This window comes from Monomorium pharaonis, chromosome 3 (genome assembly GCF_013373865.1).
Source record: "Monomorium pharaonis isolate MP-MQ-018 chromosome 3, ASM1337386v2, whole genome shotgun sequence".
Lineage (NCBI taxonomy): Eukaryota > Metazoa > Arthropoda > Insecta > Hymenoptera > Formicidae > Monomorium > Monomorium pharaonis.
Window position 1 is genome coordinate 14,567,746 of NC_050469.1, and position 26,147 is coordinate 14,593,892.

At 40.6% G+C, this 26,147-nt stretch overlaps 1 protein-coding gene across 6 annotated transcripts; it reads right to left on the minus strand.

Moving 5' to 3' along the window:
- Positions 1–47: 47 nt before the first annotated feature.
- LOC105828639 (putative tyramine receptor 2) lies at positions 48–26,080 on the minus strand. 6 transcript variants are annotated; one of them, XM_028194324.2, is made up of 3 exons: positions 26,002–26,080; positions 15,788–15,956; positions 48–8,110 (listed from the first exon to the last, which is right to left on the minus strand). In XM_028194324.2, exon 3 carries the CDS (start codon positions 8,091–8,093, stop codon positions 6,879–6,881), a length of 1,215 nt encoding a protein of 404 aa, XP_028050125.1. In that variant the 5' UTR covers positions 8,094–8,110; positions 15,788–15,956; positions 26,002–26,080; the 3' UTR covers positions 48–6,878. The 6 variants fall into 6 exon arrangements, with proteins under 6 accessions (XP_028050125.1, XP_028050124.1, XP_028050123.1 ...); XM_028194323.2 differs by having other exon boundaries at positions 25,988–26,064; XM_028194322.2 differs by lacking the exon at positions 26,002–26,080 and adding an exon at positions 25,732–25,850.
- Between the last annotated feature and the right edge of the window lie 67 nt (positions 26,081–26,147).

Genomic DNA, 26,147 nt, shown 5'->3' on the forward strand with positions numbered 1-26,147 from the left:
GTAACAACGAGATATCCCTTATAAGCAAGTTAATAAATAATCAAATATATTGTACTCACATGTATATATATTCTTTTATTTTCCCTTTTCTATTCGATCGCACAAAACAGGCACGCAAAATTCTGAAGGAATTCACAGTGAACATCGCGTAAAATCCATAACACCATACAACATTGTTTATTTTCAATATTTCATTGATATTCGTACATTCATCTCATACGTAATATTTCTTTAAAATTAACGACAAGTTTTTACCATACGCCACGCACCTATGTAAGAATTAATACTAAATCGGTAGTAATTTAAATAGTAATAACATATATCTTTTTTTTTTTGTAGTAAGAACGCGTAATAAGAATTACAATTTTAAAAATTATTGGGTCAATCGCGCGTATCAACATCAATTCTGCTATATATGGCCGGAAGTTGATTATCAAGATATTCGTAAATTGTAAATGTTACATAATATCGACTGAAATTCGTGAGTCGCGTACGTATCTTTTCTTAATGACTTTATTCGGCATTTACGCAAGATTTTCACAACCTCTGAGCGTCCGTAATAAATTGGTAGTCAAATTGAAATAAATGTTTCCCTGTTTATCAATGTTTACCACGGTAGATAATTAGATAGATAATCGTCCATAGATTCGATGCACTCATTACTCGCACACCGGTCATTTGCTGTGCATACACGCACGTCAGTATGTCTTGTTCATTAATTGGTTTTGCATGCACACAACCAAGCGGCAGGCTCACATGAACGCTCGTTCGGTCTGCACATTCCAGAGATGCGAGCGGAGCTCTTACACAAACACGCACGCACGCACGCACGCACGAACAGATTTCTTCCTGTAATCCTCATTTTGCTTAACGGGAAGTTTGCGGGAAATTTCGTAACATAATATTGCAACATGTAAATTCGCCATGTTCGCCTCGCGCTTGCATCGCAAGCTTCTCATACGTCTGTTTTTCACGAGTGACAGATTACAAGCAGATCAAACAAATGTTACATCCATCCCACGTTGAAATATTCGTAGGAACGGTTACGCTTGAAATGTACATATATATAAATCTAGAGAGCGAGCACCGTAACAAAAAAGGAGATTTATACAAACATGATTCACAAAGCTTCGAACTTTTTCGTTACATCCAATTCGACGAATGAAAACTACATACGCACCGATAGAAAATATTTTAGAGAACTGCCTCGTAAAACGCAAATTGAAAATTTAACGTTCGTTTAAACTAGTAATTTAATTTATGATTGTAAATTAAATTTTATAATCACTCTTATACGGTATAAATATGAGTAATAATACGATCACTGTATCAGTCAGTGAACAAGTAAAAATGACTTTATATAATTGCACATTTAAATCAAAAATGATATGAACATTTATTGTAGGTTTATTCTGTAACTCTTCACGACAATTCGGTATCATGTTATCGTGTAATAAAGTCATTACGCAGATATTTTACAAGGAAAGAAAGCTGCGCAACAACAATATAATAATACCGAATTAACGTTAAAAGTTACAGGATATAGGTCTTGTTCGACGACTGGTGCACTGACCGTATATAATAAGTACAATACGAATAATTTTCTTTATTTATTATTACCATAATATTCTCGATAAAAAATTGTTCCGGAAAACCTTTGTCGGTTTCGCACGTTTTTGGATTTTGTACCTGTGAAACGAGGATAAAAGCAGCTTACTATTGAAATGCTGTGGCAATTCATACGTTTGTGATATCAATTTTCACTAATCCAACATCGAGACGAGTAAAATGCCAAATACGTTATGCCGCACTAGGCATTATTTGTTTCTCCGTTTCATCCTAGGTTATATCGCAACCAATCTATTTTCTATTTTCATTTGAATTTAACAATATTTTTCACTCGAGAGCGCATCGAGTTTTTTCTCGCGCCCTGTGATAAAACATATGATTTTCCCCTTTTCAATACACATATGTGTTCATATTTTTTCGAATGTAAAATATACAACGTGTGGATGATTCAAATCTTCCACTCTCTTCAAAAAAGAATTTTAATATTTTTGTAAATATTTTAAAAATATTAATATATATACGTACACGTATATAATATTTAAAAATTAATTGCTTCTGGGTTTTAAAGTACAAAAATCATATTATAAATATGACATAACATAAATATTTATAAAATGTATTGTAAATAAGTACATCGTTTTTATCCGGATGAGAATTTGTATCTTTTGATTTAAAGAAAAAACAGAAATTATTTCTAGATTTACAAACATGGAAGAAAAGAGAATTCACATTGTACAAGAAAGAACTTTTTAAACTGGAAAGGAGGAAAGCTCCGCGGGCAATACCATGCACAGAGTATCGCTGTGTATTGCTATACTTGTAAATCACAACCAACCGAGTATCAGTTTATCAACTAGGTGTGTGTGTGTGTATATATATATATATATATCTTTTTATTTATTATACGTATCTAGAACTGTATATTCTTTGTATCGAGCGACCAGGCTCGAGCACAACGTGGAATCCTCACGCGTCGTGAATCGTTTCGTGGCATCTATATAAAACATTATTCGATAAATTATTTTTTAACGATTCTATTATTAAAAAAAAAAATGAGACGGTAGATCATTCGACGTAAATTTCAAGACAGGAGATTGAACGAGCTACGTACCGATTCACTTATGCAAGAATCGCATTGCTGATACGTATATTAATATAATGCGTGATATAATATATAATATAATATCATAAACTACGCATTTTGAGATTCCTACCCAAGATATCTCAAGATATAAGTATCTAAAGGATCCAATACTACCCCACGTAACGTTATAACGTAAAAAAGACAGCAATGAAAAATTGGAGATAAAGCAGAAGAGAAAAATGCAGCAACAAATTTTACAACTTTTTCTACCAAGTGAAAATGTGATAAATATATTATTTTGGCACTTATCAATATCTTTGCAAAAGTAACAGAAAAAAAAGTTTTTTAAACTCAAACAATAAATTTTTTATGCTGTTATATACATATAAAGGTGATTCAACGTATTTTACATCGGTTGTTTAGTACTTTAACGGGTAGTTAAACAACTTTTCCAAAACATTTTATTTTAAGTAAGTTACTTCTTTGAAATGTCCTATGATTAACAATCACGAAAATTGAAAGATTTATAAATAAATAATGACGTCATTAATATCAAAATCAATATTTTGGAAACAGTGTAAACTCAATTTTTTAAATCTGTTAAAAAAATTTGTAGTTACCACTTAAAAAAGAAAAGTTGACTTTGACATGATCTTTAAACTATCTCCTAAGGTCAAACATGCTACGCTATTTCATTTTTTCCACAAAATTGCACAACTTTTATTTCAAATAATTTTTGTAAAAAACTTATTTATTTATAATTTTCATGTTACGCAAGTCACTTTCTATCTATAAAAAAAAAAAAATTTAAAAGAGCATTAATCAATTGAGTTTACATCGAACAACTTTTTGCTGTATTTCAAATAAACGCGTTCACAAAAGAATCAAATCGAACGATGAAATTTTTATATGGAACTCTTACGCGCTAGATTTCGCATAAAAAATACCCGCTGAGATCCTATATATAAATAAGAAATGATGCGAAACGAGTGTCAGCGTTTAGGCGTACTCAAAGACACGGATTTTTTATGCAAATGGGATTCATGCGGAAGCTTTTTCGTAGTCACGTGAAAACGTAATCCCATTTGTATCAACCCCGCAGCCAAGTTTGTAAGTTCGGAACTACCTGTAGCATTTTGATTGCAAAGAAAACAGAAGCAATGTACTTTTTAAAGATGGGGGGGGCCCCGCGGCATGGTTGGTTCCTTTCTCTCTTTCACTCTTTCTCCCTCTCTTGGGTAGGAGGCAACGCTGCATCGAAGAGTATAACTCGAGTAAAGAAATGTTCCCTATCCTAGTAATTAAAAATCTTATGTCGTTCGTAGCACGGCTACGAACGTGTTCTCACAACCTTATCACAACCTTATTATAGAGTGCCCTGGTGACGAGCTTACCACCGAGTATGATCGTCAAGATCTATTTTTTCTTCTTATCTAGGATTCACTTCAATCTGTCCGTTTGGCGCGGCACTCGAGGAGATGGCGGTTTCTCGCCGCCTGTTCCCTCGTTTTTTTTTTACCCTTAAAGATACTTTAAATTGTATTGTGGTCATATAAATAGAACTTCGCGTATGCAAGAAATGCAGATGTATGTGTGTAAGTTTACGTGTGTGTGTGTGTGTGTGTGTGTGTGTTCGCGCGCGCGTAGCCTACAAGTCGTCCCGTAATCACCGATACATCCCTTATTGATCGGCTTGCAAAAAGAGACGCAAAGAATGGATATTCACTTGAAAGTTGCCTCTTCGAAACCACTCTTAATAGTGAAAAGTTCCGACAATCGACAATCATTTCTGATTCCGTGTCCGCTGAAGAAAGGTTTTCAGTAAAATACATAGTTCTCTGTTCGATACTCTCTCTCTGGAGAAACGACAAAAGTTCGTCAACAAAAGTTTAAACTTCTGAAGCCAGAATTTAAATGAATGGATATAACAAAAGATTATTCCATTATTTACGGCCGAAACGTGTTTTAATGACGAGTCAAAATGAAAGATTGGAAAATCCGTGATGTAGCTCTCGCGGATCTTACGAAAGTTGGATATTAAAAAGTTGGAAACGATGAACGATGAGTCTGCCTATTCGAGCTCTAAGAAGGAGACCGTCTATTAATAAGCTAAGAGAACCGTCATTATAATAAATAGCGGTGATTCCGGGAAACTTTTGTAGTGGTACGCGACGGTATCGTCGCGCGTCGACGTGAATACGTCGGGAGGCGATTTAGTGTGTGACTTTAAACGCATGTGAAACCACAACAGATTTTGCGGCTCGGCGTTGTTAACGTCACCATTCGAATAAACAACCGCCTCGTCGACGGTGACAGTGGTGATGGTGGGCGTGGTGACGGTGACAAATGCCTCTTACGCTGTTTTCTTAAGCTACGTGCCCCGCGACCGGGGTTCATGGGTAGTTAGTTACTAATAATTATTCACAACCGTAATACTTGCAATTGTTAACGTTCGGTGGACGTACGCACGTCTACCGGCTCTACCTAAAACGCACGTACGATTATTTTCTCCGTTTGTCGTTGGTAGAAGAAAAGCACGTCCCCTTCCTTCGGTCGCCGACGCGCGCTCGCCAAAACGACAGACTGTTACTCGACACCCCGTTTCTTTCGCTCTCTTTCTCTCTCTCTTTCTCTCTCTCTCTCGTGGCATCGGGGAGACGGGGGGAAACTGTGCGCGACGAGTAAAGAAACGACGGTGGAGCTTCCCGGCAGACCTCCCTGATGACCTCGATTTCACTACATTCCCAGTATCGAGCATTATTGATCTAGTGATAAATCGCATTTACACGCTCTCGGGCGCTAAATTCAATCATTAATCATCTTCCATCGCAGCTAGATTGATCATCAAAACCACGGAAGAGAGAAAATTCATACAGAGCTGACGATGCTTTACATAATGATATTCGGGGAAGGTGGTGATCGTCGCCGGGGTGAAAAGGGGGGGAGGGGGCCGGCACCGAACACAGGAAGCATAATTTCCTTTATCACTCCAGCGGAAAGTTTTCCTTCGAACTTTCGCCCTTGAAAGCTCTTCAGGAGCGGATTAGCGCCGGCCTGGCTGCCAATCTTGATTGCGATAGGCGCTTCGCATGCACCTCTCGGATGAAATATCCATTTTCTCCAGCGTCTTCTCGGGATTCCTGATAAATTTTCTGGCAAGTTCCGACGATAAGTGCACATCGCTCTTCGGGCTCTCTCTCTCTCTCTCTCTCTCTCTCTCTCCTCGGAGTCATACGGCAATCCGTTATAACAGTCGAAAAAGATTTTGTCGAGATTCTTATGGTGTTCGAGTTTTCATTCCATAAAAAAAGAAACGTTGAAACTTTGAAAGTCGCATATAATAATTCACGAACCGTGCAAATATTTGATTCGAAGGTAGACCGATTCTACCGAATTCTAATAATTTTCGCGTCAACGATCTTTAATCTTCTTCGCGTTACGACGCCGCCATCTGATGAAACTTACGCACGTTCTCCTCTCTCTCTCTCTCTCTCTCTCTCTCTCTCTCTCTCTCTCTCTCTGCTTCGATATAAATAGCAGTGCGTTATTACATGTTCCTTCGGTAGGGAATTATGGCCGTGTTTTCTTCATCGTTACTCATCGGATAAGTGTAATTGCTCGCGTCAACGGGCTCGATATCTTAATTAAGCGCGGTAATCGAAAATAAATTATCAAGTTTCGTAGGGGAAAGTTTCGTAACTCGGCGTAAAACGGTAATAATCCTGCGAATTTGCTGGTAACTTACTTGCTCTGAGTTGTCGTTCCGCAACGGCTCGGCATTTCGTAACTCGTCATCGTCATCGTCGTCGTCGTCGTCGTCTGTGTTGACTGTGCCAAGTTTCCATCGTAAAACATAACAAGTTGCGCGCGAACAAGCGATCGGGATGAGCGAGACGTCTAAATTCCCGTTAATTGCGGACGTATCGCCATCCTGAACGCGAGGCGACGCGCTTTTCCCTGGACGAAGAACTTACTTAACGACTCCCGGTTGGTTAGCAGACGGAGAGTAGTACATAGAGAAGCGGTGGCGTAGCTAGGGGCTGTTACGACGCGCGGCTCGCGATCGACGAGAGGGATTCGGACGACGGCGGCCGGACGCCAGGTGGAGAACGGAATCACTCGCAGGAGAATCCCTCTCGTCTCTCTCTCTCTCTCTCTCTCTCGATCTTCCAAAGCAGCCCCAAGGGCCAGCTGGCAGCCACCAAGTGGCGACGGCCGCGAGGGCTCAACGAATTCGCAGCAGCCGCCTGAACGCTCTTCTGTAATCGAGATTGAAGATGGTGTAGATGAGGGGGTTGAGAGCGCTGTTGACGTAGCCGAGCCACGTGATGAAATACACCATCCTCTCAGACGGGCAGCAGGCCGGGCAGAACGGCACGATGACGTACATGAGGAAGAACGGCAGCCAGCAGACGACGAAGACGCCCATGATGACGCCGAGGGTCCTCGCCGCGCGTCTCTCCTTCGACAAGGAGATTCGCTGTCGCTCCTCGATGAATTGGTAGACGGTCGTCGAGGTGGCGGGGATGGCGCCACCGGCGCCGGCACCCCGCCTGGTGGACGCGGTGGTACGACGGTCGGTCTCGCCTATCGTCACCTCGGTCGGCTCGTCGTCGATCAGCGACGGCTTCGCCTGAAGACGGGGGGTCGACCGCTCATTGTGATTCGTCTCGGAGCTGACCGACTCCTCGGCGTCGTCGGTCTCGCGGTGCCTGGTGGACTGCACCGGGCCCAGCCTGCTCTGCCGGGCCCGTTCCCGCAGCCTCCTGCGCGTCGCCAAAAAGATCTCCAAGTAAACCAGGCTCATCAGCAGCAGCGGTATGAAGAACGAGCCCAGAGAGGAGTATATGACGTAACCCTGCCGTCTGGTGAGCTGGCAGGGCGTGCCCGGCTCCAACTCCTCCGGCCAGTCGTTCCAGCCGGCCAACGGCGGCGAGCTGATCGCCCCCGAGAGGATCCACACGCCGGCGATCGTCCCGAGGACTCGTTTGAGGGTGCGTTTCTGAGCGTAATTGATCGGATCGGTGATCGCCCAGTAACGGTCCAGGGCGATCGCGCATAAATTGAGGATGCTCGCGGTGCAGCAGAGCACGTCGCACGTCAGCCACAGCTTGCACAGATGGATCCCGAAGATCCACTTGCCCAGCAGCAGGTAGGCTACGTTGAACGGCATCACGAGGATTGCCACCGCGAGGTCGGCCACCGCCAGCGAGACGATGAAGAAATTCTGGACAATCCGTAACGGCCGATACGTGAATACGCTCAGTATCACCAGCGCATTACCGAACACGGTCGCCAGCACGAGGAAGCCCAGGGTCAGCGTGGCCGCCACCGCCTCCCACGTCGGCAGATTCGAGCCCGTCTCCTCTTCCGGGACGCTGCAGCCCCCGACTTCGTAATCTTCCGACATCGTTCCGCCCGACTCTCCGCTCGAGTTCATGTCGTCCGGGATACCCTCTGAAAGTCAGATCGTTCGGTATCAATTCTTTCCTCCTCTTTTACTCCCCCTCCCTCCCTTCCTAATACTCTTTTTATTCTTCGTTTTATCAAACGGTATCAGTCGTAATTTATAATGCAAATTCACAAATCTAGAACCGAAGAGCTACAGCTTAATACGATCGATTTAAATATGCAAAAGTCAATCCAGCTCTGAAATCGAACGTCCAAACGAATACGTTTATCCAGCTCGAATGACATTTAAGCAACGTTCGATATGTGGAATATAAATTCCGTATAAAATCCCAGGCTGCACTTTTTGAAACATTTTGAAATGTCGTTTCAAACGAAAATTAATACAGCGACTTCGCGTTTCTTGCACGGAAATTTTGTGCGGTTGTGGAAATAAGTTGCCATTCGTCAATCTAATTCGCTTATTTCTGTCAAACTTTTCAACCGGCAATAACGTTGATCAAGTTGAATTTACCCAGATAAAAATCATATCAAATTGTTGAAGACAGATACGTATACACGTTTAGCGTGTATGTGTGCGAAAGCGATTCAAAAGTTTCGAAAAATACAATTTTTGTTACATGTATGTACGTCGAAAGTGGTCCCTTTCGTGTCACTTTTTTTGCGGGTCGCCGATTTCAGCACTTTAACATTATTGCACAGGTCCAGCACGCTTGATCATTTCAGCACTCTTATGTGCATTATTTTGCGAAAACATGCATATGGTAACTCTCGCAGAATTGACCTGCAACGTTTCATCACTTTCGCGAACCTAACCTTGGTTAATCTGTTACTTTGCGAAAACCCAAAATACTTAAAGCATCACACGTCGGCGCCAAGATAACAAAAAATATAGTATGCAACACGGACGTAATGACATTTTTTGTACTAGTGCGAGTGAACACATTCGTCTACGAGTCTTACATCCACTTCGCGCACTCGTGCACAAAAGACTGACTTTACACCCTCGTTACATAATGTACTATTCTTCGGGACTGTAGATCAAAGTGAGTTTTGGAAAAATTTTCAGCGACGATTAAAACAAAAATAATAGCAGGTATATTCTTTTTGTTTAGCTTAAATTGTTTAAGAGAACGTTAAATATACTTTGAACATGTCCATATCAAGTTTTATTTTTCTTTAATTTTCTTAATTCGCGCTAACACTTTTATTCACATTTAAATTTTGTATCGGTGATCAATAAAATTCTTGTGGATTTATCGTTTAATTTATTTCGGAATATATTTTTGTAACAAAGGCAATGGCACGCTGTCTGATAAATGGACCCAGCGGAGTCCAACGGAGTTGAGCAATCATCATTATTCACATGCATATTTATGAGAAATTAGATCGTACAGCTCGGGTTTAAAAATGTAACAATAGGTAAAAATCGTTAATGTCCCTAATAAATCGCAACATCAAGTATCCCAACGGCGCTTTTTTTCGTGTCATAAATTATCGGCTCGCAGATTACGGGCACCTATATTCGACCGCACGCACGAGGTATTATTTTCTGCACGAAAGGTTCTGCAGTCTGAAAGCGCGGAAAATGTTTCCACTTTCGTGCGCCGAGTGTTCAGGGAGCAAGTCCGGCTTTGTTACGCTCCCGCGGCGCAGGAAACATCGCATCGTCAATAAAAATACTGGGTTTAACGGAGTTTAAATACAGTTTCTCACTCGGAGAAACGGTCAACGCGACGAAAGCCCCCCCCCCCCCGCCCCTCCCCGGAATGCTTGAATACGCGTGAAACGTGACACGGCACGATTCCCGGCATTCTCACGGAACTTTGTGCTCCCCGAACCGTTAAAGACCCTTTTCGATATCAAACCGTTTCGCTAGGAAAACTCGCCGACGGATTTCTTACAATCCCGAGTTCCTTTTTTCCTTCCTGCGAAGAGATAGAGTGCGATCGCGACGCAAAACGGGTCGCGCGAAATAACATTTTTCACGTTCTCTCACTTCTACGTAATTATTCCACTTGGAAATCCGGGAAAACATCACTCCCCGTGGTAACTCCGTTCTGTTTGCCGCTCGTCGTGTCAAAACCGTCAGGTACTTCATCATCCGAGAGTACTCGGAGTCTCATCCTTTCTCTCTCTCTCTCTCTCTCTCTCTCTCTCTCTCTCTCTCTCTCTCTCTCTCTCTCTCTCTCATTTGTCTAACTGTCCCGTTCCCCCTTCTCGCCGCTCGGCTTCTGTACGCCGACCAATTTGAAGTGCGAGAGAACTATCAAACTTCATTATTACACATGTTTGCCTACGGGGTAAATATTGATTCAGTTAACGTCGAAAGGGGACGAAAGTACTGCGATACTGCAGGGGAGCGCTTTTCAGATGAGCACGGGAGCTCAGCGAACGTTTTTAATGCTTCGTCCCGGCGAATCGGTGAACCGCAAAACACGAAGACGGGGAAAAAAAGAGAGAATCGCGCATCACGGTCGGGAGATGTTAATCGTCAGAGAAAAATCGCGGCGGGATTATCCGCGGAGAAGAGAGGAGGGAGAAGAGGGTCTCAACCGGCGGAATATCCTCCAGCCTGACTATTTGCAGTCGAAGTAGCGGCGATATCAAGCCTCGTGTTTGAGTAAAAGGAATCACGGTATTTTCATAATAACGCAACATCGTCCGAGAGATGGGGCTTTTTTTGTAAGCTCATTCCAATCCGATCGATTTCGCGTGTAAAAGCGCGTTCCTCGTTCCGACGATGGCTCTCGCGCCTTGATATAGGTAGCCGTGCAGAAATTGGAGAGACGCGCGGCGGCTGATTTTAAATCGATGGTATTACGTTCCACTTACCTACCCGCAGGAATACATACGCGATTGATCGTTTCAAGCGCAGTTAATATTACGTTCGACACACATCAATTCATCCCTATACGGAGAGAAAAATTTCTTTAGATTTAAGAAATTTTCTCTTAGAAATAGTCCAAACAAATCAATTTTTTTTAAGCCAAAAAATGCAATTGTTTGACTTTTCAAATAACATATTTTTCTTTTAAGCAATTTTATTATATTATTCAAACAAAACGTTGTTTCGCTCAAAGTAATGTATTGCTTCACCATTGTATTACTTCAGTATTTGAGCACATGTTTCTTTTTTAAGGAGACAGAAGCTCGTGACTGAATTATTCGGTTCGAATACGTGATTATCGCTACACACAGAAAAAGAATTCGTTACCGAAGCTAAAATTTTTAGCCATGACAGATGTGTCTTTAAGACACAATAAGTACCACGTAGGCCCCAAGAGATTACTACGATAACTTGATAGCATAGATTGATCCGTTTTCTGCCACCGTGGTCTGCTTATGTAGCCTTTGGAGTGTAAATTGCATTACGAGAAAGATGCCGCGTGCGTCGTCACCTAGTGACGGTCCGCGAACTACATCCCAACTTTATAATGTTTATTCCAAACAATAAATTAATTATAAGCTGCAACACTCTTATTTCAATCAAACATATTTTATATCATTTTTATTCAAAGTTATTCAAAGAAATGTTTTATTTCATGGAGTAATATTTAGTATAATCAAAGAAATTGTTGTTTCATCGAAACATATTGCTTCAAACAATTGTGTTATTTCTGTCAAACAATATGGTTTAATGTAACCAAATGTACAAAATTTGTATTCAACTAAATAATGTTTGCGTTAAAGAAATTTTGTTTCAGTGAAACAAATGTAATCCAAACAAATCAAAATAATAAATGTAAAGAAATCTTTCTCTCAGTGTATGTATAACATATATGTACACACGCACGTGCGTCCACTCGCTCCCGAGAGACCGGTCGCGACTAATATTGGAACCTCGTAATATTTAAAAAGCTGTGCCAAACTTGTTATTAATCACAGAGCGGCTAAGATTCATCGCTCGCCGATGAATGCGCCGAGTTGGAAGACTTTACATCAGATAATACGGACTATTCCGCCGGGCGCAGCATTTCGAGCTGCGAGATGCACGTAATTCCCTGCGCGTGACAGTTCACTAGTGAAATTCGCTCGACGGCGCAAGTTTTCGTTTAAAAAAAAGGGGAAGGGACGAAAAAAAAAAGAAGAAGAGAAACGAAGTTAGAGCTCGCACCGCCGACAGCGTCCATGACTGAACACGTCGTCCCAAACAATTCGATTACAACTCCATCGCCAACGGGGTTTCGCACCTCCAACTGAATTACAAGCCCGAGCCGTGCAGGATCGCCGTTTAGAAAAAAATTGTGCCAGCGCGTCGAAATTTTTCCTAAAACGTCGTGCGGTCCGCCCGCCGTGCGCGAACCGCGTCTCACTCTCTCCTTCCCCCACTCTCTCTCTCTCTCTCTCTGCGGACGCTGAAATTTTCAGGGTAGAACGGGTTAAAGGCGGACGCGCGCACGTCCGAGAGCACGTACACATGTAAATTGCCGTCCTTAAAATTCCGTGAGGCGTGGATTGAACGGGGGGCTCTGTGCATATTTTCCGTCGGTATCGTGTCACGTGAGATAAATTTCGCGCAATCGATAAATTCTATTTTACGTGCCGCAGTATGATAGCGGTGTAGTGTTACGTGACGTCGGCGCGCGCGCGACCACGTCTCCTCTTGTGCGTTGCTACACGCCGGACCATCTTGTGTTCCCGAGCGGCAATTATGCACATTCCCGCTACATTTTTAGAATCGATTTACGTGCACTGTCTCGCCGGAATGCATTTTTTGTTTTCGTAAAACGACGTAAAATCTTACCGAAGTGACTGCTTGAAACGTGCGATTTTACATACAAAAATATATCAATTATACAAAAAAATATCATTCTACAGGCAAGAAAACTATTTACTCATTTTATTTTATTTCGTTCAAGTAATAGTTTTCTTCCATCGAGAATATTTTCTTAATATTAGTTTTAAGGTATACTTGTCACAAGTATTAGAAAATCTCAATTTTTTTTACTTGTAATAAGAATTTATTCTTGTTTCAAGAAATTAATTCTTGTTTTAAGAATATTATGAAACTTGATTAAAGAATTTTTCGTTGGACTCTAGATAATAAGTAAACGAATATTTGTTTGAAGTGAATATTCTTGTTTGAAGTATTACACAGAAAAAAAGAATATTCTTATTTTGACAATATCTCCAGTTTCAAAACGAAAATCTTGAAATGAGATTATATCGCGTTAAATCAAAAAACTTTACTTGAATGAAGATTTATTTCAAAATTTCATATAGTTTAATCAAGAAAATAATATTCTTGTTATTTAAGAATAATTTTCTTGAATGGAAAAGAAAAAATATTGGATAGAAAATACTACATGCTTAAATCAAAGATTATAATTTTCTTAGAATAAAATTATCAAAACAAATATATCATATTTTTAAAATAATACTTATAGTATTGAAATAAGACTATAATATCTTGAAATTCAAGATTTTCAAATTCTTCTAAGAAGATTATACAATATATGAAACAAGGATCGCGTTAATTTGAATACATAAGTTTCAATTTGAGAGTAATTTTTTCCGTGTACACTTATTAAGATTCGGAATATGTTTTAAGTAAATGATACTTGTGGCAAGTAGATTTACGAATATCGAAAGAAATCAATTACTTAGAATTAGAACAAGCAATATTTATATGGAAGTAGTAATTATTTTTCTGTGTGTACTCTCTCTCTCTCTCTCTCTCTCTCTCTCTCTCTCTCTCTCTCTCTCTGCCAAAAAAACAATTATTCAATTTACCCTTTTTCTAATAAGTAAGACGATTATGCAACAAAGAATATTTCTTTGATAATATTGTTAAAATGTATACTTTTATCACAAATGAGACAAACCCATTGTCATGTACTCGAAAAAGGAATTTATATTCTTTCGAAGAATATTATAAGATTAAATCTGAGGACAATTATAATAATAAATCGAATTTTTATTTTAACTTAATAATCTTGATTAAAGTATATAAAATTATGTTATTCGAAATAAATGCTTTTTATTTAATTCAAGTACATATTTTTCTGTGTGTACATAAAAATTTAAATAAATTAAGTAAATAGTACTTGTTTCAAGTAAATGATGAGTATTTTATTCATTGAGAAGGTACTTTTTGCAAAGATAACCGTTACTTAAATGAAGAGAAGTAAAAACTGTTGTTCTTGGTATAAGAATAATATTTTTCTTGTGTGTATACACGAGGCGTCCCGATCCCCTTCATCCCTTTCTCTTCCGCCCTTCTTCGCACAGCATCTTTAACTCACTTCAACTTTCGGAAATTTGAAATTCACCGTACAGAGTAACAATTAGAAATCGAAAACATCCAGTTGAAAGCACTTAATGTCGGAAGAAATACTTTTCCATTCACTTAACATATTGAGAAATATTTCCGATTCGCGTAATTTGTTGGGTGGTTTAGCTCTCCTATAGAATTTCAGTTTGCTTGAGCTTATAACTAGAATATCCCAATTAAAGTGCGTCAACTACCATAACTCATAGTTGTTTCCGAGTTCTGATTAGAAAAGGAAGTACAATCGATTCCAATTCCAAAGCCCAGTTTAAATAACATTTTGTGTATTGTTATATCGTTACATTGTTCCATTCTATTGATAACGCTGCTAAACCGCATACCATAGTAATTTATGCAGTATACAACAATCCCATTTTATTCTTTGAAAATACCATGTCTATTATTTTCAATATATAATTTTTACTTTTAAAACCTTTTATGGAATAAAGGTTTATTTAATGAAACGAGATGCACAAGACGCGTATTTCCCGAGGCATTCCAATGTTAAACGTAATTTTTCACTGTTAATGGTTTTTTTCTCTTCCAGCAAGCATAAAAAACTAATTATCCGCGAAAAAATTATTTCTCTCGCACATTTCGAGCGCACTTGAGCGGCGCGCTCGTAACATTTTCCTATTAGGAACGCGACGGCGTATTCCCGCGCAATGACAAAAGACTATTGATTTCATGAGTTTAACATGAGACAATAACAAACGGATAATAGTATTAGAATTATACGCGCGGCGTATTAGCGTGTATCGTTCACTTCATTAGTAAATCAAACGTTAACTCGTAATGTTTCGGAGTACGGAGTATTAACAGCGGAATGCCGTGACTCTCTGTCTCTCAATAGCAATCGATGAGGCGCAATTGGCATGAACGCGAAAGGGCACTTGTCGAATATTTGGAGCCCGTTCCAACATTAATCGCGAATCAGGTCACAGATCGTAAATCTCCGTCGCTTACGTAATTAAAAAGTTATTTAATTTTTCAACTCATATATGACCTAACAATATTTGCAGCCCCAATATTTAAAGAATCTGCAACGATGATGCACGTCGGGTAGACTGTCTTCCATATTTTTAATTAAACTGTGCAAATATTAACATACATTGAAGCGAAACCGTGAAGCAAAAACAATCAAGTTTCGTTAATAAACGTACTGATCTTAATAATTTTTCGTCACACGATCACGCTCCGAGACGGTATAATTGTAATGAAATCACCGTCGATTGTACTCGGTGCGAACGAAATCAAGGTGCAGCCGGAGCTGTAGAAGTAAGCCAGAAATCGGAAGAAAGTTTCCGGTAAAGTACTCTAAAATAATTGGATTACCCGAGCGAAGTGGCCTTAATTCTTATCTGACGAAATGTCTCGGTCGTTCTCGCGGGATCTAACGGTCTTTCGGCTGCGATTTCTTATGCAATCTCACCGAATGACAAAGCACTTACTATTAAATCCAGCGCTGTGCGTCTGGGTCTTTAATGCGAAGCCGTCAAAGATACATTGCTCGTCACATCCTGGCCCGGCCCCGTTAACGACGATCGACGATCGATCGACTGATTTCAACAAGGAACGTGGATCGAATCGGTCATCGGTAATCCCCACGGATTACACCATCTGCAACGAAAGACAGAATCCGTTTATAATGGAGATTGGAAATTTTACTTATAGACTTATCGAAATATGGTTGTAATTGAATGGAATTTTGATGGACGCGCTCTGCCATTGATAATTAAATGCATACACAGCGAATGCGGAATGCCACCTTTCCGTCGACAGTGTGAGAAACTGAATTTCGAGCAAAAACACGAGAGCTAATTTTATGGCACCCTCTACTGCACCTCGCCGTATCACGAATCACTGATTTTCATATTATCGTCGCGTGTATATATGTGACAAATAAAAATAGAGTTACGTGTGCCGGTATCCTGATGCACGTTTTACGCGGACGCAATAAAATGGAACGCGTAAATACACGGCGAATGCTGCATCGGAAAGTTTGCCCGATCTTCCTCTCCTCCCCTCCCCCCCTCCCCCTCCGTGTACAGAGAGGACGTTTTACCGCGGTAAGGGAAAATTTAATTCGCGACTTAACCCAGTTTCGGAAGAAAGTGCACCAAGATCTGTGCACTACGTGTACACGGCTTGCAACAGAAATACTTGGCGATAGGACATTTATAATGTAAAAGCAAACGCGGCGAGTAGCGCAGACTGATTATATACAGGCGCACTGTTTTGTAAATTTCCCGGGAACACAGGGTGGTAAAAAGTTCCGTACGGATCCGGCAAACGGCAACTAAAATTTGTCCGTGTGCATGTACTACCGCTGTTACAAAACGGGAGAGGAAAACCTCGTTCTCGGAAATTCGAATACATCGAAGTTAAACAGAGAAAACAATACGGGGAAAACGATATAAAAGTATTGTAAAAACAACGTTAACCTCGACATTTAACCTGGAATTACCGCGTGTATATCCGTCATATTTTTTTTAGTAGCATTTTTTTCCAACCTGCGAGAAGTTACTTACTTGTCTTAATTTTCCACAGAGCATCGCGATGCATATTCATACATTTTTACGCTATCGGAAAAAAGTGATGCACGGACAATAAATAAAAACTTGGTTTATAAAAATAAGAGATGTGAACATTCTCTCGTGCCATCTCGTTATCGCGCTGCAGCGCTGCTAAATTGATCTTTATGCTCACACTTTTCACAGGGCTATAACTTAGAGTCTTAAAATATACAAGTAACGCGAGAATGATTATAAAACAAATGAAGATTGCGCAATGTATTCTCACTTCTCTCCATTAAAATAACCGTGGGAATATGTTGCAGCCATTACCGCGGTACTGCTTGACATTATCACCGCGATTTGCGGAGCTATATAGATGCACCCCGGGTACACAAGGAGGGTTGCTCTGCGAGTGACAATAGTCGCTTTTAGCGGCTAAGGGGTTAAATCGACATTGCGGCACGCCCCTACATATTTCGTCCGTGGCAACCTTTCCACTTTGGAAAAGGTTCGATTTTCCGGAAGGAGGACAAACGTCTGCGCGCATGAAGATCGAGAAAACAAAGGGGAGATTTAAATCGCGTGACACGGGATGTCACTACCAAGTTTCTATCGCGAAATGAAATTTCGACGGTAAAACTCGACAAAAGTAGAAACGCACTTATAAGAGAGACGTCGAATTCTCCCGAGGAAAGTACGATGGCATACGGCTGAGGGATAAAATATATTGTACGGAATATTATTCAATAATAAGTTGGAGGATACGCTTCTGAGGGGGTCCGGATTTAAATTTAATTCGCGATTCATGTTCCATATTGTCGCCTCGATAGAAAGTAACGTGTAACTTGATTTTAGAAAATTCCTTTACACGTGGGGACTTTTATACAAAGGAAGAAAAGGGGAATACCAGGTCATAATATAAGAGGAAATTAATGAATATGTATTAAGTGTGGAAGAAAAATGAATAGGGGAAAAATACACTATTGCAACGTGCTGCTAAAGGTACATACATATATACAAATGCAAGGGGCGTTTTTGAAAATATACATATCCACATGTTGTTCCCGTCGTAAATTCGTATCCTATTTACTATTCCAGCAGGATCTCGAGCTCACTACTCGCCGAACTGGCGTATCGATTCCTACGGGATTCATCTCTCAATCGAATTTGCTCGTAAATGCACGCAGGAGATAGCAGACTGGCGATTGACCTGACTCTGAAATTTATGATCCCGAGCGAAATGATTGAAATAGTCTTCGAATGTTGATATAAATTCCGCTGCATTTTATATGAAGATTTCAAATATACGCGAAATAGATGAGGTTTTTCAACAAGTATCAACGCCAGGATACTTTAATACCGTCGGTAATAGCTTTGAACGTTAATTACTCTCTGATTACTCTTAAATAGTCGGCTTTCCAGTGGTGTTCCAAGTTCGAACCACGCGTTCTAATCGCTTCGCATTACCCGGCTAGTTTGACTAGTAGCAATTGTAATTCTGATAAGTTTACGCTTTAATTACTTCTACTTATCTGACACATGTCACTTGCGCGATGGGGGAGCTCCAATTTCGCGCTCGACTCGACATTTCGTCTTCACGCGCGACAGCTGCGTTGCCCCGTGCGCGATATTACGTCACGTTTTACAATGTCTGCTGGAAGTAATTTAGCTGCACGGCAAGAATTCGAGAATATGAGAAATGTGTTTGACTAATATAAACCGGGAGCGCCAGGGCGTTTCTAGGAAGCCCGCTATTCCCATTGTGCGCGCGTCGTCGAATTTCATATTTTACAGAATGAGTTTTACGCAATGAAAAGAAGAATTGGACGGGATATTATCGTATGCCGCGTACACAGCCGCGCTCCATCGTGTATTTTCCTTGCCAGATTTCGCTGATAGATCCTTCTTTCGTAGGGAAATTGCTGTTCGCTCTGCAGGCAGCTTATTTCGCTGATCTATCCTCCACGCACAAAGGTGGCAGAGGGGAGGGGGGAGGGGGATGGAGAGGAGCAGCTGCTTAAATGCCTCGTGGTTTTCATAAATTTAAATTCCGAATCCAGTTGAATCAAAAGCGCCCGCGAGGTAACGCCAATCGCCGCGTGCAGCACACGTAGCTAATATATTCTCTCTCCTGTCGCGTTGCCGGCGTGATATCGCAACGCGAATTTCATTTCTTTGCCCCCCGGCACAACTTTTTCCAACCATAATTATAACAAACGCTCGCATAATATTAAAATCAGCCGTTTAAAAGCGCGCAACGCGCCGCCTCTACCGTATACCGTGTATAAAGGATGATACTTTAATTTACATATTCGCGCAACTCGGATATTCTTGCAGTTACGCGGCAAAAGTTTCATCGGGCAAAAATCGCGGGGTATTATAATTTATACGAGTAACTATGAGTTACTTTTGATTCTCCGCGATTCTCGACCGCGGGGAAACTTTATCTTAATAATTTTCGGCGCGTACGTACGTAATTGGACTTTCAAAGTTATGTCGATTCCCCCCCTCCTCCCCTTTTTTCCTTCCCCTCCGCCGAACTCCGCTTCTTCGATGGGCTACACAAAGTTACGCGTAAGTATCTTAGCTGAATCAGGTCACTTAACCTTTGCAAAATGCATGAATAAATATACGCTTATGTATAAACAGAGCATAAAGATACGAAATGCTAATAACAGTACGTAGAAATTAAATTTAGAGAAGGGGATGAACGAAAGAGTCGAGAACTACTTCTATAATTCAACTTGTGTACCAAGAGACTACGGTGTCTCGTAGCTTTGCCCCCTCATATTAATGACATCGCTTGTAAGCATCTTAAGTAAACCCGGTCAGTGTCTTGAGAACTGAAGGTGTACCGTAACACGGGTGATTTCCTAGAACGGGGACAATCAGCGAGAAACGCGGGAGATTCTCGTTTCAAATTTCGATAGACCTCCTTCTAGTTAGAAAGCTCTCTCTTTTCTCCCCCCCCCCCCCCATCACTTTTACGGCGATAAAAAGAACCACCATAGCGGACACTATTGTGCGAAACTTCTTCTGCACTTTCAACAGCCCTTTGTATCTATATTGCCGCAGCGTTATCTCTCTTTTGCCGGTATCCATGTAATAGCTAGCGATCGCTGCAAACAATGCTTAACGGCTACCGCAAAAATTCATAACAGTTGCGTGGACAAACTGCTTCTCTACGCGAGTTTGTAGATCTTCCAGTTAATTGCGCGTTTAACTTTGCCTGGGCTTTGTGAATTTACTGGTCATTTAACACGTTCCGATGCCCCAATGATCAGCGTTGTAACGCGTCTAATTACAGTGCACAATATATGAGATACCAACTTTCAGCTATGAAAATGATTCATGCTCGAAATAATTGTGATCAATCTAATTCCTAATGCTTCTACGACCCTCGTGAGCACACGTACATACATGTACATACGCGAATTATACAAGGAGACGTACATTAATTAGAAAATATCCTATTGGTGGCAGATTCCACTCACGTTAATTAAATTGCACACCGAAGCTTGGATACGAATTTCAACAAAATTACGGAGTTAAAGCGGTAAAGAGGCATGAAGCAGTCATGGAGAGCAATGTTTTCACGAGGATACGTGACAGTTGTTGGAACAAACTAAATAGTTTTCACCGAGTTTATAGATTTTCAGACAAATTGCATACAACTTTCAGAAATACGTATTTATACGTATTTACACGTATTTTAATGAAAGCTCATATTTACCTACTTATTCTTTATTTGCATTAATCCAGCGTAATTACCACGAAATAAACAAATTAAAGCTATTCAAAAATGTAACGGTTTCAAAATTATTAAAAGTACAGTTTTTAAAAATATTAACAATATTGTATCATAAGCGAAACAATATTACAGTTAATGGTTTAGAAAGAGATGAGTAAAAAAAATATATGGACGCATTAAATGAACAATTAGGATCCCTTGTCAATTGCTGATGGAGCAGAGACGTGACGCAAAGTATCAAAGAGATCAATTCTAGATCCATTATCACAATGGACAAGCTGTCGCGCTTCGCGCGGTAGATACATAAAAAGTCAAGTGACCGACATTCGAGATATATAACGAAAATTCTGAACGATGAAAGTTTTTCCAAAGAGCTATCATTACATTAAAAAAGATTACTTTTTATTACACGTCGGATAATGGCGACACGTTCAATTTGCGTGCCAAAAACTTGATTTGGAATAAAGATCGATGATAAATTTAACTGACATAAGTATAGAACGTCAATTATGTGGATTTGATATATATTGAAAAGAGGAATTCTCTTGACTGCGCGGAGAGAATTTAATACTTCAGCGAATTATTTGCACAAGCAAAGTCAAGCGTTAATAAATTGATTGTTAAAACAGTGATCGGCCAAATTGAGTCACACGACAGAATTTTTAGCTTTTTATATCCAATATGCATTTTATTATTCGATATCTCTTGGTTTTCTCGTTCGAAAATTCATAATTCAACATCATGATATTTTACGACAAAATTATTTCCGCGAGAAACTTATTTTTCCTTTTTAATATCAGAATTACTCAAACGTAAAGTTGAAGTAAGAAAAGTTGAGCGTGGTTTGGTGCTCAATTAATTTTAATTATAATTACTCGCTTCTTTCACTAAATATCGCGGACGTAGCTGTATTTCGCAGTTTTCAATCAACGTTATCACAATATTTTTTTATTGATATCCGTTACGGAATTTAAAAAATGACATTTATCGAGTGGTTGTATTTATAAACGAAAATGTAGGTATATCATTTTGGATCGTATGGAACGTTTCAATTTAGAATGCGGTATAATGTGATTCCATACATTTTTGTCAGCGTGGCGATATTAAAATTAAACTCATTTCTTTACATTCTATATACGTTCTGTATAATACATAAGAATAATAAATTCGTGAACGAAAAAAAAAAATTACAAACATTCTGAAATAATCTTTCCTTTACCAGAAGCAGCTTTTGACATCCCTCATTTTACGACGGACAGCGGAAGTGTGCGATCCGGTGCCATTTAAATTTTGCAGAAACTATACATAACACTGGCTTTTTATAATTCATGTTTTGCTCAAAGTCACGTACCGCTACGCATTTATTGATCTTCATCGAGTATGAATTTTCTCACGTGTGAGTTTTTTTTTAAATCCTTAAATGAAGATAATATTAATGAAAATAATGTCAAACGTATCGACATCTATTATACGTATAACGAAAGAGAAATGCGATGAAGCGGAGAGTATTTTTGATCTCGAGAAAGGACATATTAGATTTAACGATGAGCGACCTATTATCACGTCACAGTAATTTTCATTTATCTACGGCCACACTAACTGGTACTCGTACTAGTAGTATTAGCATTATACAAAAGAGATCCCTCATGGATGGACAACTTGCTTCCGGTCAATCTATTACTGCCGTCCTATATATACCATGCATCAGTACCTTTAGCAATTTGAAAGAGCATCCCCTAATCGATCGCGATGTCCGACCCTATTTTGTGGCATAGATAGTGAAAAAAATTCATAGGGTTTTCTCGTGAAAACCTGACAGAAAATAACGTAACATTAATTATAGTCATTAGTTAATTAGTTCACGTAAAAAGAACGTATACTTTTTTTGTAATTCTATTGTAATCCTCTTTTTCTTATGCGTCAAATCAAATGCAATTTCTTGCGCGAGTAGAGTTTTAAAACGCCTCTGTGTAAACACCCTCTCTCATGCGTGAATTAATAAATAGGAACGGAAAATTTAGCAAGTGGAGTATTTTTGCTGGAAACAGGATACATTTAGTTTAAATTACCGGCCGTTTATTAATAAAGCTTAACGGAAACCAGGATTTATGAGATATTTTACAAAATTATTTTATCAGACGTTTCGATACGCTTCGTTTGCAGGCCAACGCTGAAAACACGAATATTAAAAAATTTATGCTTTTCATAAATTAGATCCAATTTCGTAGAAATAAATTTCGCGGTTCAATTCCATTTGCGTATTTTAAGCGGGACTTTGCGTGTGGCACTTGTTGCCCGTTAGCACATAGTAATCTTCCTGGTCTCGAAAAAAAAAAGCATGCAAAGATCTTTCCCGATCTCGTGATTCGATAGTCGATAGCCGTTCCTCGATCGAGAGCGTCCGCGCGATTCCGTATCGGGGTGCACAGTATCGGTAGCGATTTTAAAAAACGACTCGCTAAGCGATATTTACGCGTCTCCGACGAGTGCTCCTACACGATCAGTTATTTATAAAGCCATTCACGATAATCAATAACCTATGCCTCTCTCTTTCCTGTGCGGCGAAAATTCACTAACGTGCCAGCGCACGTCGAGCATCTCCGTCGCCATGGCATGGAGCGCGCGCGCGCCTCGCCTATTGCAATGGACCTAAAAACCGCAGCAACCAAATTACGCTATACAGAGACGAATTATTCACGTAATATCATATTCGTGAAATATACGCGGGCAAATCTGTACGGATTACAGTTCTCGGTGATCACGCACGCGAGGCGTAAACACGTATGTACACCGCCCACTTAAATATTTATAAACAATTGTATGCAACATATTAACGGATAAGGAACAGGGTCGTGTCTGACGATAAACATTTTGCGAAAAGAATGTGAGAAAAAAATACGAGAAAAAAAAGAACGAATCGTGTAAAATGAGGGAACGGGATAAAAGTATTATGCAACTTTTTAGAATGAATTCCGCTCAGAATTATCCAATTATTTTCTAGATAGCTATTGTATATTTTAGAGGAAAGAGAACAATTTCAATTGGAACAGTTCTATAATGCATCCTCAGATATCGTTTTCTCGCAAAAGAAAAAAAAATAATTAAATTCGAGTAGCAAATTGAATATTTTCGGATTTTAAAAAATTACAAATAATTAAGATTTACATATAAAATGATATTAAACACAAAAAAAAACAAATTTGATCGTAATTGGCTCTTTTCACTTATTTGTGGGTTACACTTAAACTGTGTAGTTTAAGTTATTATTAAATTTTCTTCACATTTTATCCACTAAAACTAGCTTATCCATTAAAACTATAATCAACATTCCAGGTGTATAAAATATCGACTATGTAAAGTAAAATCAATATTAATAAATAATTTAAAAAGTAGAGTGTAACACAAACAAGCTTCGTGACAAATTGTTATTAAATACGTAAATTGCATGTCTGTCGTATATATTTAAAATAATTTCCCGATTTCGAACACAAAATTTCCGTTAGAGATCCAAAATGCTTTTCGATCACTCTCATTTATCAAATTAAAATATTTACATAAAATTAATAAACCTTGAACAATACACATTTTGCAAAAATTTAATTTTTAAATAAATATTAAAAAATAATTAAACAATACTAGATGCTTTATAATAACATTTCAGTCGTTCGTAAGTTCAGTCCTGGTCATTAGTAATTAATCCACTCGTTTATTTTGTCAGCAAATAATTCAAATATGAGAAAGTGACAATTCACGTCACGTTTTTGCGAGGCTAAATTCGGGACTTTTCCTGTAAATATAAGTAATAAGATTTTTTGCGTTAAAAACCATACACCCCGATACGGCAGAGGTAGCTCTTACTTGTCCGGTTACTTTCACGAAGGGGCACGTTGAAAAATATTTAAGTGGCACCAGCGTGAAAGAGTCGGGCGGAAGAGAGGATAGCACGGACCAGAGCATCTGGCCGAAGATACGCTCTAACTACTCCTTAGCCGAGAAGAAAACATCGACGTTCGCGCTGTAACCATCGCAAAAGCTCTCACGAGACGCGTAACGCTTCTGCGTCCCGGATGTATACTCAAAACACTCCCCTAACATTTGCCGAATTAAGCGATCATTTCGACGCTCGTGGCGAGACAGAGAGAGAGAGAGAGAGAGAGAGAGAGAGAGAGAGAGAGAGAGAGAGAGTGGACTCGCGGGAAAACATTGATTCAACGACAAAAATGCATCCGTCCGAGAAAGACTCGCTCTTCCATCGGCTAACGACAAAAATCGTCTCGCATTCGGATCGAATTTGCACAGTTCTCTGGATCGCGGTCCTTATCGAGGATGTAGGTTTCACGAGCGCTAATGTCGCCGGAGAAACTCAGAAAGTCAGAGATGAAAAACGAAAGTCAGTTCACCTCGATGCAACTGATCCTCGAGCATCGTATCCTCTAAGGGGGAGGGGAAGGGGGGGGGGAGAATAACTTTCTCGCGATCGGTGGCGAACGAGCAAAGTACACCAATTTCTAGCGCCGTCAGAAGTCAGAAGTATAGATTACCAGGGAGATCGTAGTATTCCCCGGGGAAATAATAGGGCAAATTACGAAGGGACGAGGACCGGTTTTCCCTCGTCACCTACCTACCTACCTACCTACCTACCTACCCACCCCGCGATCTCTCTTTCTCTCCCGTGCTACGGATCGGTGCTAGTAAGTAGATCGGACGGAAATTGTGGCGGGGAAACCCGCGGGAATACACGTTCTCCAAGGCGATAGGCGCGGAATGAACTCTCGATCGATCACAAGAGATGCCGAAGATTCCGATAGGAGATCCGCCGAGGCAGCGACCGCGGATGACACTCCGGAACTTTGATGGAACGCGGCTCGCGAAGGGTGTTCGCGCTTATCACGGCCATCGCGTGCAACCCTCTCCGCCCGGGGTCCGCACTTCGCGATCGAGAACCTTTCCACGCTCGGGGGATCGCATCTGCTGCGGCGGCGACGGTCGCGGGACAACTTCCGCGAGGGCTCGCGGCTCGCCGCGGCGAGCCCTCGGGGGACCCCGCGCCGAGAAACCGGGGGTGGAAACGCGGTGCTACAACCCCCGTTCGCTCGCGCTTCGCCGAACGATAATCTCTCTCGCGTACCTGAGATCGGTCGATCGGTGGCGCAGGGCGCGGCGGCATCGTCCCGTCGCAGCGCGGCGCCGTTCGACGAGCACTGAGCAGCTATTCTGCGCCAACCCGGTTGCGTCGACGTCGAAAAGACGCGAACGCGCTCTCTCTCGCTCTCTCTTTCTCTCTCTCTCTCTCCTTCTCTCTCTCGCTCGCTCTCTCTCTCCCTCCGCCTCCCTTTCATCCCCGCGCCTTCTTTTTCTAATCGGTCGCCGTGCGCGCGGCGTACCCTCTCGCTCTCACCGGTACCCGCAGCTTCCCTCGGTCCTCCTCCCTCTCTCGATCCGACGCTCTCCCACGCTCTCCCGCTACGACTGACGACGCCAGCCGCCACCGCGCGCGTCGTCCACCCGATGCTGCTCCTCGTTTGAGCGCACCCGCCGCTTTGC